This window comes from Gracilinanus agilis, chromosome 6, assembly GCF_016433145.1.
Source record: "Gracilinanus agilis isolate LMUSP501 chromosome 6, AgileGrace, whole genome shotgun sequence".
NCBI lineage: Eukaryota > Metazoa > Chordata > Mammalia > Didelphimorphia > Didelphidae > Gracilinanus > Gracilinanus agilis.
The window spans coordinates 277133103-277149695 of NC_058135.1; the positions used below are offsets into that span (position 1 = coordinate 277133103).

Genomic DNA, 16593 nt, shown 5'->3' on the forward strand with positions numbered 1-16593 from the left:
AAAAGATGTGTTCTTTCTTCCCTTGAGGATGATTATAACTTATTTTTAACCTACTCAGCATTTCGTCTTTGGACCCAAAGGGGAACGAGAAGTTTAATAAATCACTCAGATTTTTTCTGAATATTTCTGTGCTGAGCCAGAACAATCTGTGTTCTTGCAGGTAGGTCAGATGGACTGGGTGATTCTTGCTTCTCTTTCCTCTCTTTTAGATTTTTCTCTCAGTACATAGTGAATATTCTGGTGAAGAAAAAATCATCAATACTCTAGGAAAAAACAATAAAAGTTCTTCAGTTTCTTTGTGTAAGAATGATCCAAACACAGAGTAGCCTTTAAGAAGTGATTATGGAATCCTGGAGTTTGAGGGAAGAAAAATTATTGATTTGTAGTGTGGTTGAGTAGAAGGAACTCTCAACTTGGAGTTGAAAGATCAGGATTTGAGCTTTGTCTCTGAGACTTATTATTTTTCTTACCTTGTCCAGGATATGTCATTTCTCTCAGTCTCAGTTTTCTTATCTATCAAATTAAAGTGATAATGATAATGTTATTGTTATCTTCCTTACAAGTTTATAAGGAAAAGAGAAAGAGAATAAATATTTACAGAGGGACAACTTTTAATGTACCAAGAATTTTTTATAATCATCTCATTTGATCTCATTAGTAGTGGGGAAATTACCTGGAAAATCTAAAATTCTGTAGAAATAGATCACCAATGTTATCTACTCCAAATCTCTTTAAGCATGGTCCCTCCCCCAACCCCAATTTCATATTGTCTCCTGGATTATGTTAGCAGCTTTTTGATTGACTTTCTTTCTCCTACTTTCTCACTAAAGAAATGATTTACCATTATGACCCTTTGCAACCAAAGTATAAGGGAACTTCACTTTTTATAGCTCTACTCCCTGCACTTGTGAAAATAAGTTTAGTAAGCAAGAACTTTCTAATTACTCCACTGGGTCTCTGACCTCAGTTATATGGGTACTCCTAGTGGTTCAGATGTGGGAGAAACAGATCTAAGTCTATATATACCACGGTCTTACCCCAAGAATGGAAGATTCAAACTCCATTCAATCCAGAAGTAAGAAATTAATTTTATTTGAAGAAGTGGTGCATTTTTTTGGTGGTATAATCACATAAAAGCTGATTGAATACAAGGGTCCTTTGGTGGGGCAGGTGGCTAATCAGGTAGCCTTGGAGCTGATGGATGATCCCAGGGGCTTGAAGAATAGCCTACTTGAGCTTGATAAAATGAAATAACAACTCTGCTATAGGGTGTCAGCTTCCTCTGAGGAGTCGAAAGAGCAATGAAGAATGGCAGATTTTATTCTGGGGAGGAAGCTTCCACTGTAGGGTGGTAGCTTCTAAACCCTGTGGATCAGAGTTGGCATGTTTATTGGGATCTGGTAGCTTAGCATATCCCTTCCCAAAATCAAGCAGAGGGTATGTTTTGGGATTGTTGCCATAGGGAATAAGGAGAATGCCCAAGATTGGGCGATTCTTCTGAAATGTCAGAGTCCCCTATGTGCAGGTTCCATGTTCCTCCTTTGTCTACCTTGTTATCATTTGTCATGGAGAGGTCTTGATATTGCTGCAGAATGGGAACATAAAGAGGGGATCAGGTATATTGGAAGACCATTATAGGTAATTAATTATTTCTAAGAACAATATAAGAAAGTAACAGAATGGAGAAGGTACAAAGCTGAACCCTAGCACAGAATGTTGCAGGTCTAAAACACAGAATGGATAACGGAATAATCTTCAGTTTATACTTGTCTAATGATGAAACTACACGTGTTGCATTTGATTTTTAACTAGTCCTAACTAGTGAAAAATGCCATATTTCAGAGTATGAGGATGTTGTGCCTATTACTCACCCTTATTACCCAGTGCCAGCCCACATCATTCCCCCCTTTCCAAAGCCTAGAAATTAAGAATACCGGGGAGAAGAGATGAAGGTATTGACCTCTGTAATTTCTTCAAACTGAGTTGGAATGTTGGTCTGGCCCTAGTTGAGTCTTTGGAAATGATCTGTGGGCTTGATCCATGGCCTGGAGAGTGCTTGCAGGTGAGCTGGCAATAGATGATACCATCTGAAATCTAATAGTACATTATTTTCTTTTTTAATTACTTGCATTTCTATTTCCTATCTTTCTTCCCAAATTTCATCTATCTTTCTTATTTGGCTCTTGAACTCCATTTTGAGTTCTTCAAGAGTTTGTGACCAATTTCCATTTTTCTTTTGAAAGTGTGTATGTTTGCTTGTTTGTCACTCTTTGTTGTCACCTCTGTACTCTGCTCCTTTTCTCCATAGAAGTTATCCAATGTCAGAGGCTTTCTCTGTTGTATCTTTTTTTTTTTTTTTGTACTTGTAGATTGTAGTTCTTGGGTGTTGATGGCCATTGTTGTGTTAATTTTATCTTTCCTTCTTAGCCAGAAGTCTGAGAGTGAGGAGGGCAGGCAGCTCTGGGTGTAGGAAGCTACAGAGCTATTTTTGCCCTGAGGCTATTTTTCTAGTCTCTATAGCATCTGCTATGGGCAGCCTGTCTCTGCACTATCTATGCTTCTATGCTCCATGCTCCTCAGCCTCAGGTCCCAAGTCTTGCTGCCAACACTTTGCACTATCCTCAAGAGTAAGAATGTGGTGCCCTCAGTCAGCCCCCAAGAATTTAGATATTGCCCCAGCCCTTGACCCTCACTCTGACTCTGGTGAAAGTGATAAGCTCACATTTCGGTAGGTGTAATTTTACCCCCTTATAGCATGGAAATGGCCAAATCCTGCCTACCTTCAAGGCTGTGCTCTTTGTCAGATTCCCTTCACTCATCTGATTTTGATTTTTGTCCTTTTGAGATGCTTTGTTGTGATCAGTAGTAGGGAGAGTTGTGAAGTTTCTTCTACTCTGTGGCCATCTTAGCCTGGAAATCCTGAAATCTAATAGTATGTAACTGAGAAGAAACAAAAATTAGTAAGAATTTTTAGGAGACAGGAACCAAAAAAATCAGGAGGAAGAATATTATCACTAGAAGAATCAGGAGGGGGCTCAGGATGGAAAATAAGCAGGAGCTCCATGGGGATCCCAAGTTTGCAGGTATCTCTTCCTTTGGCACTGTCCTGACTTGTAGTAAGTGATCACAAGATGATGTTGGTCCTGGTGAGAGCCTGCAGGAAAACTTTTTCATTATGGCTTCAACGTGCCCCACCCTTCCTGATGAACAGACAAATTAGTGAATCTCTAACCTCCTTTGTTAAGAGAGAGGTAGAGGTGAAATATTAAATTAGTTAAGATGGATTTTAGCCTAAGGTGTCACTATCCTGATCTGAAGTCCCTGGTAGTAATACAAATGAAATACGTATGCAGATATATTAATACAGAAAGCAAAGATGATACTACAGCAACTTCACATTACCTAACATCAGGCTTCTTTGCATTTTAGAAGCTTATCCCCAATATCAATAAAATTTCATCTCAGATTTCACATGTACCATGTAGTTATCTGAGTTCTAAAAAAAAAACATCTTTTCTCTGACAGAGATAGGTCTCTCTTTTGTAAATTTCCTTCTTTGGTTCTGTGCTGCTTATAATGATTCTTTAGATCTTCCTGTTAAAGTCTTTTACAAAGCAGATCTTAATATACATTAGTGTAGCTTTTATAAACACTTAAGTTATAACATTCTTGCATATAGATTTCTTCATCCTATGTTCAGTGATTATGCAAATGAATTAACTTATAACATATTAATTATTCTCCAATTTGTCAAGATCTATCTATCATCTCCACCTAATCTGATAAGGACAGCTCAGCTTAGTTGATAAGAAGTTAGCTCATGCTTCCAGGTCTATCCCTGGCAGCATGGAGTTAATTATATATACCTTAAGACTCACTTCACACAAAAAAGCCCCTGAAACTTCACGTTTGCACAGAAGTTACAAATTATGTCATATTAAAACACAAAAATTCTCAGTGGCTTCCAAATAGAACAAGGCCTAGGCTGAATTTTGCCTGGGTTCTTATCAGAAAGCCAAGTTGGGGAATATTTTGGTAGGATGGAAAGCCCCTGCATTTCTCAGCCTTGATTGTCTCAACTTTTTTAAGACCCATCAGTTTATTCTAAATTTGGGCAAAGTGCCCCTGCTAAGGTTTCAGCCTTGTCTTTACCAAGCAGCTGCATTCCTGACCAAAGGGGAAGAATGTTAACCTCCTAACTGTTGGTTTGCTGAGAGCTCAAAGCTTTTAAGTAAGACCAAATTGCTTTTTAACAAGAAAGGAGGAGTCTCAGATTTTTATCTGAGGCTCTGTTTCTCTTATTGGCTTCCCACACCAATTGAAAGAAAAACTTGGGGTAGGGTACAGATACTTAGGTATGTAGTGGGACTTATTTCATTGCTGCGCTTTTTCAAATTTCAGGGGCTTCAATTACCAATTCACTTGATTGTTTCAGATATAGACAGACCTATTAGACTGAAGAGAGTCACATTTTACCATTGGCCTTATACTCATATTTTCCATTGGCCACTTGCTTTGATTATAGAAATTTACTATGGAATGATGAAGCAGGGAAAGTGTTATATTATAATAATATTTGACTTCAATATCTGGTAAATCATGTAGGAGTCACATTTATTAATCAATTATCCAGTAAGAAGTGTACTTCACAGCCAGGTTCAGGAATAACCATGTGTGATTCACATTATTTGGAACAATACCATCTCAGCTATGCTGAAATTGTCCCCTCAACTTTCCCAGTTATGGATCTCCATCTATGAAAGTTGAAGATCACACTCCATCTGAGTACCTTGTACATTTTCTTTTGAATGGTGGATAACAATATACTAATCAACTATCCATCAAACAACTATATCTGAATTCAAAACCCGAAATAATATTAATGGCAATTCCAAAAGCTTCTATTTCAAATGGCAAATCTTACCAATTGAAGCTTGGAGCTGAAAATTTTCCAGAATTCACACACAATGAAGATATTATATTTGTTACTTGATTCTCTTCTCTTCTTATTGTTAACATCCTGGTATAAAGATCAATTATTAAAAATCATTCCTCTATTATAAATAGAGTTGTATATTCTTAGTGATACAATTCCACTGTTTAGAAATTCTATAATTCCAACAAGTTTTTTTATTTTGCAGAGCTGGTGACTATCACACAGACCAAAATTTACAAATAATGGAAAATGTACAAGGTGTTGTTGTTTTTTCCTCCAAATAATAATTACCAATTTTCCATCCCAATATTTTTCCATCCTTTCTGAGTTTCATCACTTAATAATGGCCCTGATAGGATTTTTTCCCCATACCACTACAATGCTTAAAGTATCTGGAGTTTTTCCCAATTCATATATCTTCTCCCTTTTACATTGAATCAGAAAAAGGGTTAATAATTTTACAGGGAATTAAATTTCCACTAACATCACCTTCATTAATGTTGGCTTCAACTTGCAGTTGTTTCTATAGTGAGAGAAGAGGAAAATGCTTAGTTGGTTTCTCTTAGTTTCAAAACATTCCCACTTTTTACCTTCAAATCCTTTGCGTAAAGTTGGGTGCACTTTCCTCTCTTAACTCTTTTTTTTTTAATTATTTTAAACCCTTACCTTCCATCTTGGAGTCAAGGCAGAGGAGTTATAAGGGCTAGGCAATGGGTGTCAAGTGACTTGCCCAGGTTAACACAGCTGGGAAATATCTGAGGCAGATTTGAACCTAAGTCCTCTTGTCTCTAGGCCTGGCTCTCAATCCACTGAGCTACCCAGCTGTCCCTTCTCTCTTAGCTCTTAATGTTCCTTCTTGCTTCATAATCCAAATAAACTTCACTCTAATAGATGTTTCATCCTAAATGTACAGTTTTAAAAATTTCTTCTTTTTAATACTAGTATCTTAGATATGTAAAGAAGTTTGCAAACATTTCTCCTTGACTGTAAAAAAATTTAGTACTTGCTGACTTCTTACTCACTTGTTGGTTGCTTGCTGATCTCAGAAAAAAAAGCAAAACAAGCAAAAAAAAAAACCTTTTCACTCTCTACTGATCAAAGAGCATGCTGGGTGCTAGATTTATGGCTTTAACCAGCAGGTTGATTATTTTCTGAGGGAAGTTTGAGTTTTTCAAACTGTAGACCTCAGAATGTCACAAACATTTGAAAACAGGGTAACAACAACATACACAGCATATACACTGAATTTAGTGCATTATTCAAAAAATTTCTAAGTTTAGAACAATTAAGAATTAAGATATTACTTCCCAAATAGCACATATACTTTCTAATTTTGAGATAGACATGATTTAGAAAATTCAATTGAAATAATAAGCATGTGATTCCCAAATCTCCAGGTTGGAGACTAAGTCTCTAAGCAGCCTTGTTGATGACCATCTATTCCCACCACTGAGGACATGGGACCAGAGAATTGGGGAAATTCAGAGTAAGTGGCCCCCATATCAATGAAGAGACTTATTGTTTTTTGTCTGCCACATACAATGTTTCCCTATGCTTGGCCATTGTGATGGAAAGAGTGGGGGCCTGGCCAGGTCCTGGGCCCTGTCACTATGAGTCACAGAACTCAAGTGCTGGAAGCTGAGACTCAGAATCTAAGTTGGCAAATTTCTTCATACTTTATACTAAACTATTTTGAAACATGGCAAAGTTTTCCTCCATCTTTTGGATGATCTCTATTACTTCCTCATAATTCAGTTGTTTTTCTACTCCTTTTGACATTCTCTCAATCAAACACTTCAGCATATGGTTTCTTCTGTCTCTCTCTCTAACATTCTGATTGTCCCACCCCCCAGTCAAATGTGGGAACTGCTGTAGCACATGGAGGGAAGGAGATTTGAGTCACTGGTTGCTAACTCACTTCCCTTTTGCTAAGCCAGATCCCAAATTCTCCACTTTTCAGCCCCTTAACGACATCCTGTTCCCTATACCCACTTCTCTAAGGGGGCATGTCAGATGAGATGGTGCTTAAGACAAGCAACTTCTGGTGCTGAGTGGACTGGGAGGAAGTAAAAGAGGAGAGGGAGTAGGTGGCAAATAAGGGCATAAGGCAGGTGAAATGGAGGGAACAGATGCCACAGAGGCTGGAGGCAGGATCTTCTACTGAAGACAGGTTTCTTCCAAGGTGGAAGAAGAGGGAGAAGAGGGAGCAGAGAAGACAGAGGAAATAGGCCCAGAACAGCAGGGTCCTTAGGTGTGGGTATGAGTGTGGAGGAATGGCATGAACAGTTAGGGGAAGAAGGTAGGATTGGAGTCAGGATAGGATCTTCTAAAACATTGGACTCTGAAGTTTCTTGACCCTTCCTAGCCATGCACCCCCTTCATTGCCCACTAAGTTTTGAGTTCTGTACCAAAGCCTGTTATAGGGTGACAGCTTCCTTAGGGGAGCTGAGCTTCAACATACTATTGATAAGGGTTGATATATTTGTTGGGGTCTAGTAGCTTAGCATCTCTCTTTCCAAAATCAGGTGGAGGTATGATTTGGGGTATATTACCATAAGGAATAAGAAGCATATGCAAGATAGGGGGATTTTTCTGGAATGCCAGAGTTCTGATCACACAGGTTCAATATTTCTCCATTTTCCACCTTGTCATCATTGTCAGAGAAAGGTCTTGCTGCTCTTCCAGATAGGATCATGGGAAGGGGATAAAGTACTTTGGAGGAACACTATAGGTTATTAAATATTACTAAGAACACTATCAGAGGTGCAACGCTGATGCCTAGTAAAGAATGTTACAGATCTAATATCACAGAGTGGATAATTGAACAATCTACAATTCATGCTTGACTAACCTGAAGGTATTGCAGTTGATGATTAACTAGGGTAAACTAGTGAGAAATACAAGATTTCAAAGTATGAGGGTCCCCTTCCTATAAATGCCCACTGCCACCTCACATCAATGAGTTCTTTAACAATATTTGTTGCTTGAGTTTTAATTACACCAATAGAGAATTTTGTTCTAAAAACAAAGAGAAAAATTATGGTGTACTTGTGATGAATAATTTCCAGTTATGATATTTTTAATTTATGATTAATTACAAGTATCTTGTTTTTCAGAATAACAGGAGATCCAGACAATGTTGAGGAATCATCTCCTTAACCTCCATCATAGCTGTTATCTAGCAGAATGTTTCTAATCTGCAACTATTTTTTTTCCTGAAAATTTACTGTGGCACGAAGATATGTCACATCTAAGTCCTCACAACAACAACAAAAAAAACAAAATTTAATTTCATAATCATCACATCTCTTCAGAGCTGGATCCTATATAAAAGTTCAAGTCCAAGAAATGGCTAGAGGCAACCATTCTGAAGTCACTGAGTTTATTCTCTTGGGACTCACCACCCGTCCAGAGCTGAAGGTTGTCCTATTTATTATATTTCTCATCATATATTCTGTCAGTGTGGTGGGAAATCTCGGCCTGATCCTACTTATCCAGGTCAGTGCTCACCTGCACACACCAATGTACTTCTTCCTTAGCCACTTGGCATTTGTGGATTTTTGCCTTACTTCTGCCATTACCCCCAACATGCTGGTTAACTTTGTACAAGAAATCAATGTTATTTCTTTCTATGCATGTGCCATCCAAGTGTATTGCTTCATATCATTTGAAACGATTGAGTTGNCTACTACCAAACTTTCATCCTATAAATGTTGGATGGCCAGGGAACAGTACTTATTCATCTACAGATCATTTCCCCAACATTTATGTAGCATTTCCATTTTTCTTCCCTCACAGATTATGCCCATGGAATAAATGGCAAAATTCAACTTCACTCAAGTGACTGAATTTATTCTGAAAGGGATTACAGATCGCCCAGAACTCCAGGCACCACTCTTTATAATTTTCTCAGCCATCTACATAGTAACAGTGGTAGGAAATCTTGGGCTAATTATATTAATCAGGATTGACTCTCGACTTCATACACCTATGTACTTCTTCCTTAGTCATTTAGCTTTTGTTGACTTCTGCTATTCCTCAGCAATCACACCCAAGATGGTGGCAAATTTTGTACTGGACAAAAATACCATTTCATTCAATGCCTGTGCAACCCAACTAGGATGTTTTCTGACATTTATGATCACAGAATGTTTCCTTTTAGCTTCTATGGCTTATGATCGTTATGCAGCTATTTGTAATCCGTTGCTTTACTCAGTAATTATGTCTCAGAAAGTCTGTATTCAGTTAGTTGCTGTTCCCTATATATATAGTTTTTTAGTTGCATTATTCCATACCATTGTCACATTCCGCTTATCTTACTGTGGCCCCAATGTCATCAATCATTTTTATTGTGATGATATTCCCCTCTTGGCCCTGTCCTGCTCAGACACTCACACAAAAGAGTTGTTGATATTTGCATTTGCTGGGTTCGATATGATTTGTTCTTCATCAATTGTCCTTATCTCCTATATTTTCATCATTGCTGCCATCTTGCGCATCCGATCTGCAGAAGGCAGGCTCAAAGCTTTCTCTACTTGTGGCTCTCATATGGTGGCTGTCACAATTTTCTATGGTACATTAATCTTTATGTACCTGCAGCCCAAATCGAACCACTCCCTGGACACAGACAAAATGGCTTCCGTGTTTTACACAGTGGTGATTCCCATGTTGAACCCTCTAATTTATAGCTTAAGGAACAAAGAAGTAAAAGAAGCCCTGAAGAAGGCTCGAGGTAAAGGATCTGAAATACTAAAAATGCTTCAGTCCCAAAAGTGAAGACAATGTTTGAAAGGCAATTGAGAGGACAGTTTCCTTTTCATGATTACCTTTAGAAAACCTAGTTCTGTCACTCATACATTTGAGTCTATCATTTTAAGACTTTGTCTTGATAAAGAGTAACCCTGAACTCTGCAGGGGGTTGTGATATCTCAAAAGTGTCACTGAGGCACCAAAATGCTACCTTTGTTGTCTGTCATTTCAGTGACACAAGAAGCCATGATATTATGAATATTGCTTCATTTTTAATTTAACAGGTAATCTGGAAAAGGTCTATGACTAAATAAAAGTTATAACTATTTAATATACCTGGGAATACAGTCCAAAGAATAGACTTCTGTTTCAGAAGACTGCACTGCAATCCCACCTCTCATTGTTTTCATTTGCCTTATTTGCACATTTCCCTCATATTCCATGGAGTTCTGATTCCTTACCTGTAGAGGTTAAAAGAAATGGCACTTAGAGTCCCTTCTGGTTATACAATAGATTGATGATCACGATTCACTTGATAGAACTTAGCTAGGCCAGTTTTCAGGTAGAGATCATGCTAAGTGGGGTCATACAATTAATTTTTGATCCCATTTTAACACAGGAGTACTTTTAAGAGCATAAATCTACCTGATATATATATTTAAGAACTTAGGTTACTTCAGTGACCCAATAAAGCAGTAATGATGGAACAGTAGACAGAAAGAACAATATTCAGAATTCCTCCATCAAAGAATGACTCATTTTTACTGAGCAAGTATTTACTATGAAAATGATCATATCTTTGGCATTAACTAACTTCATCAAAAAGTTATTCTTAATTCTCTCTGTGAATAGAGAAGAAAAATAGTAATTGTTCTATTAAACTCATGTTTTTATTTTTAAGAGAAAAATGAGAAAATGAATATAAAAGTGCTTTTGAAGTATATCACACCTTTCATATAATATAGAAATGATTAATTCCACATAACAGGTAAAATATCATATATTATGTAGCCATTTTTTTTCATTGGTAAAAATACTAAAAACATTAAATACTTTCTGCTTTAAAAGACATTTCCGTGAAATCAGCTGTCCATAATAACCAATTCAGCTTCAAGATGAAGTTTCAAGCAAATCTTGAAAATCATGTGTCTTTTGAGGTTAAATTTACATCTATAGTATTTTTGTAGTGATTTCGAGTTTTATATAACCAGGCATACTATCAACTCTATTGTCCAGGGGAATATTTTTATCAAGATAGCTAGGGAAGACTTTGGTATAAATACTTTTTTCTTGAGAAGACATTTCTCTAACCCAAATGTTAACTCTTTACTATCTATTATAGGTAGATATAGATATAAATATATAGATAAATCAATAGATTGACATACATACATAATTTTTTACCAATTCTTATTAAAATCTTGAGGGACTGCTTTTAGGGTAGAATATCAGTTTATTGAATATATCAGTTTATCTATTAGACCAGTATCATAACCAAAGACCAGTGGCCCTTTTGGTGATTAGAGACCCTGAAGCTAGCTCACACAGATCAATAAAGTTTTAGGAGCTCATTATTCAGCTCCTCCTTTGAACATCCTAAGACTTTTCTACTTGGTTAAAAGCTAATTAAGACATGGTTCATGAAACTATCCATACTCCCCATTCCTGTGTTATGAGGAACATGTACACAGAAAAGAAAACTCTGTCTCCTTCATTTATTAACTGAATTAGTTAGGATGGAAGGCTTTCTTTGAAATTCCTGAGGACAAATAAAATACAAAAATTAAACAGGCTGGATAGACTCTCTAACCCAGGACCAAGATACTGTTTTAATTAAATTAGAACTCTGGTCCTTAAGTTTTAATAAAGTTTCTTAGAATTACTAGGATAGGTAGAAGAAGAGAAAGAGATAGAAAGATAGAGAAAGGAGGCCTAATCTAGCTACCCCTGTGGCTTCTCTAGCAGATCCCAGCTGTGAAGTTCCCTGGCAGAATGTCACAGACAGAGGGAATGAAAACTTCCTGCTTAATCCCGTTTAACCTCTTGGCTCCTCTTTCTCCTGTTTTTCACCTCCAGGTCAAATTCAAGTACATGTTCATGTAGGCAGGTCTACTTAGATGATGGCCAGATTGAGGTCACATGCATGACTCCAGAAGGGAGGTGGGGGAGCAAATTTCTGTCACACAACACAGAAAACATGGTAATTCTGTCTAATATACAGTATTTGGAACCTTTCTCTGCCAGGGCCCTGATATAAGAATTAATACAGTATATGTAAAATAAATGATCACATAATCTAGTAGGTACATACACATGTATATGTGTGTTCAATTTCAAGTACCATAATTTAAGGTCATCAGTAAACTTTGGAGCATTCAGAAAAGGGCTATTGGTTTGTAGTAAAGTTCTTGAGTCCATATCATTTTATGAGGAATTTAAAGAACTGAGAATGCTTAATAGAGAGAAAAGAAAACTAAGGGAGAATCAGGTCTGATAGGCAGAATTTACAAGAAAGTAAGTTTAGGCTTGACATCAGTGAAAATAAGAACAATGTTTGCAAATAGGGAAAAAGCCAGACCATCATTATGAGCTTGAACAGACTTTATGTGTGAGTAAATATAGTCAGTAGTCAGTCTTATTATAGTCAGTCAGTGATGAAAGACCTCATCTAGAAGTATGAGAGTATGTTTTACTGGCTTTTGGCAGTCAGTTAACATAAGTGGTTAATAAAGCTAGATGTAGCCAATATGTTACTAAAGTTTAGGAAGCATTTGCTAAGAAAGTTAATAAATTCCAAATATTGTTTTAAGACAGTCAGGCCCCATTTGCCCTCATCCTTCTGATGATTTAGCCCCAAATATGACTTCTTCTTTGAACATCAGAAGGATTTACAAAGATCAGGGCCTTTATTAAATGTTTCAGTATCTAGAATGTATGGTTTATGGTATATCGCAAGCATCATTCATTACTGCAGTTTTGTAATTAATAATAAAAAAATATCTGAACCAATCGATCAGGATGTAATTTTCAGCCATCTCTAATTGTTACTAGAAATAATAGACTGACATAATCAGACTTAACTCACTCTTAAAAATAAAGCAAAGCCTGGCTGAGCCATTAACTCTGAGGAATCTATAGTGAATATAAATCCTTCATCTCGAGATCCTTTTATCATCTCCAGATAATTTGATAATGATGGCTTAGTTGATAAGAAAGAAGTGGACATGTCTTTCTGCCAGCTCATTGTGCTGCTGTGTCTCTCTTCTATGAGTTTAGGATTTTATTTATATAATGTATACCAAACCCAATTCACACACACACACACACACACACACACACACACACACACACACACACAGAGAGAGAGAGAGAGAGAGAAAACTTTACAACTGTGTAGGTGTTATAAATTATATAAAAACCCATTAGAGGCTTAAAAGTAGAAAGATAGGTTCAGGGTCAAAGGCCAAATTCCAGCCCCCAATTAGCAGGAGGTTAATTTGGGGGAGAGGAGGGAAGTAACTACATTTCATAGATATCCTAAATAAATTGAGTCCTATACTCTTGATTTACAGGATTGCATCTGGTCAGATAAAGTCTTGTCTAGATTTGTCCTGTTTTGACCTTGACTAAGTAATATTTTTTAGAGTTCAGGCTTCTTAATTATCAAGGAGAGAAATTGTTAACTCTGTAACAGCTGGTTTGCTAGGAACTTAAAGCTTTTTAATAAGGCTATAATGTTTTTTCAATAAGAAAAGGTATGGATCATAAAAGGGGTCAAAAGAGGAGTCTCAGATTTTTATCTATTTGAGACTTGTTTCTCTTATTGGCCTCCCATGTCTTAATAAAAGCAATACCATCATGTCTTTGTAATACATTTCTGATTTCTACTACTGACTCAATGATTCTTTCTATTATATTTATCAGGAATCAGGATTAAGTCAAGCTGTGCACTTAACATTCCAAATTTGTTACAGAAGCTCTTAATGTTATTGTTAGCAATATTCAAATATTTCAGAATATTCAAATACCTCTCACTATAGCTATCTTTTTACTATAATGGTTAACGTTATATTATTATAACTACTATCTTATACACAATCTATTAACTGGGTCTAACTCTAAAATCTAACTTTTTCTAAAGTCATAATTGAAGTTACTTATCTAAAGGATGATTATGTGATTCCTTATTTTTTAATCATTGATATTTAATGAGAATTTACTTTTGAATTAACAACAATTTTCTAACATATTCAAAATTGAAATAGTCTGCTTTCAGTAAGTGGTGAGTTCCTCTGCATTGAAGGTTTTCAAGAGAAGCTGAATATGCCAAAATATTGATTATATTGTGAAAATTGCTTAGTAAGGATTCCCTTTCATATATAAGTTGGATTAAGTAACAACTGCATTGTATTGAAATTGTATAGTGTTGTATTATATAATTTAATAAATTTTTTTGGGTGAGTTTATGGAACTCTTTTTTCCAATTGACCAATTCTTCTTTTTAAGAAGTTTATGCCACTAAATTTTTGTGCTTCTTTTAAAATTTAGTCAATTGTGTTGCATCATTGTATAGAGTTATATCCTAATAGAGTTGAAATCCCAAAGCTACTTTCAGTTGCCACCTATGTATTTCACTGGTAACTACACTGTACTAATACCATGTGAGTAATGATGCTTGGTTATGATTCTAATCTTAATAGCTGGTCTTATGATAGGTATAGTTGTCTGGAAAATTAAATAACATTGATCCATTCAATTATTTTTAATGATATATTCAGCTATAATCATAGATTTTTGAATCTGTAAAAGACTATAAACTTCACTCAATCTTACATTACTCTTTTACAGAAAAGGAAATTGAGGACTATAGGTTAAGTCTTAAAAAAATCTCCAGTAAGTAGTAGAATTTCAAGAAAAATTTAGATTTCTTAAGTCCTTTCTTAACACTTGTATTACACAAGAATCTCTCTTTCAATTTTTAAAACAATTATATGTGTAATTTGAATTATTAATAATATTTATATTAAAACTATGCCAGATTACATCAAATTTTTAAGAAATATTAATATCAAAATATAATAAATTCTTATTTTTTTATCTGCTATTATTTCTTATGTTATTGCTAATTTTCTTGTCAGGTTTAAGCAAGATTTTTAAAAATTATTTTTAGTATATTAGACCAAGAATCTTTCTGGAATTCAACTCAGGTTCAGGACACTTAAGCATTCACAGTTTTCCAAGTATTCTTTTTTCTAATCTGACAACTTTACTTATAGCACTAAAATCTGACTTAAAAATGGCATTAAGACGTGAAATACCTGAATTTTGATCAAAGGAAACTTTTAAAATTATTTTTCTTCCTAAATATCTAAATGAAATTTTAACTACAGGTTACAAATAACTTATGTACTTCTAAATGAACTTTTTGAATATTATATATTATTTCCGGGTGTTGGTTAATTTGTTTTCCTTCTTTTTATCATCTTCAACTCCAGATTCTCTGATTTTGTGAATAAGAATCAGACTTTGTTGTCATGTTTAAATGTGATAACACACCAAAGCACTCTGCAAACTTTAAAACGCTATATAAATGAGAGTTCTTATTTTTAATAGTGAATAGTACCCATGCCTCCAGTGAGCTCAATCAATCATAAATAAAAATGCTAGTAAATACATATATATGCATATATATTTTTTCCTTGAAAAAAGTATGCAGTCATTTTTAAGTTTCATCTGCATTATTAATATTTCTTAAGTCTAGACAATCAACAAAACAATAAACTAATATTTTCAATTACTGAGGTGTAAAAACTCACAATGAAAATTTAATAATCAATTCCTACAAGGGGTTAAAACTGTTTCTAGCACGCTCTACCAAAGAAGACAGATTAATTCTTGATAACCATTTTATATGTTACCTTATAGTTCCTATAATCATAGAATATCAAATCAGAAGCAGTAGGACAATGAGTTCAACTAAAACATCCTCTGTAGAAATTGTTGTCAAATTTCCAATGGGAGCATTTATACATGGGATATGGCAATTTTACTCATCATGTAACAAAGCATAAGATCTAAAAGCACACACACACACAAAGGTTTAAAATAATTTCTAAGATTTTAAAGCACCATTTCTTACTGCTAACCCTTATTATCCCCACCTCCACCAACTGCAGCAGGACAACTTCCCAGAAGGTCCATGTTTTTTTTTTTCAAAAAAGAGTTTGATAAAATACAATATTACACCACTTTCCACAAATGATATGATGGTATACTTAGGGAATCTTAGAGAATCAACAAAAAAAATTACATTACTAACAACTTTAGAAAAGATGTAGCATATAAAATAAACCCATACAATTCATAGGCATTTTTAGATATTATCAATAGAGTCCAGCAGTAAAAGATAGAAAAAGAATTTCCATACAAATTAAATACTTAGAAATATACCTGCCAAATGAAAGGCAGTGATAGTACGAACTTAGTTACAAAATACTTTTGAAACAAATTGAGATCCAAGCAAGTAGAAAAATATGAATTACTTGTGGGTATGCTGAAGAAATATTAAAATTTTACCTATACACATCCACTAAATCAGTGCCATACCAAGCATACATCCCCTAAATTATACAGAACTAGAAAAAAATAATAACAAAATTTGTCTGGATGAACAAAATCTCAAGAATATCAAGGGAATAAATGAAAAAAAAGTAAAGAAAGACATCTCAGGAGAACCAGATTTCAAACTATATTACAAAGCAGTAATCACCAAAACAATTTGTTTTTGGCTCAGGAATAGAATAGTGTATCAGTAGAATAGTTAGGGATACAAAACTTAGTAATATAGGATTTGATAAATCAAAGGATTCAAGCTCTTGGAACAAACACTCACTATTTGATAAAAAAAA

The 16593-nt window shown here is 35.2% G+C and overlaps 1 protein-coding gene across 1 annotated transcript; it reads left to right on the forward strand.

Moving 5' to 3' along the window:
• The first annotated feature begins 8740 nt into the window (after positions 1-8740).
• On the forward strand, positions 8741-9712 carry LOC123250959 (olfactory receptor 1038-like). Its single transcript, XM_044680076.1, is given in 1 exon segment — positions 8741-9712. A coding segment is annotated over 1 exon segment (969 nt). The 5' UTR covers positions 8741-8743.
• The last annotated feature ends 6881 nt before the right edge of the window (positions 9713-16593 follow it).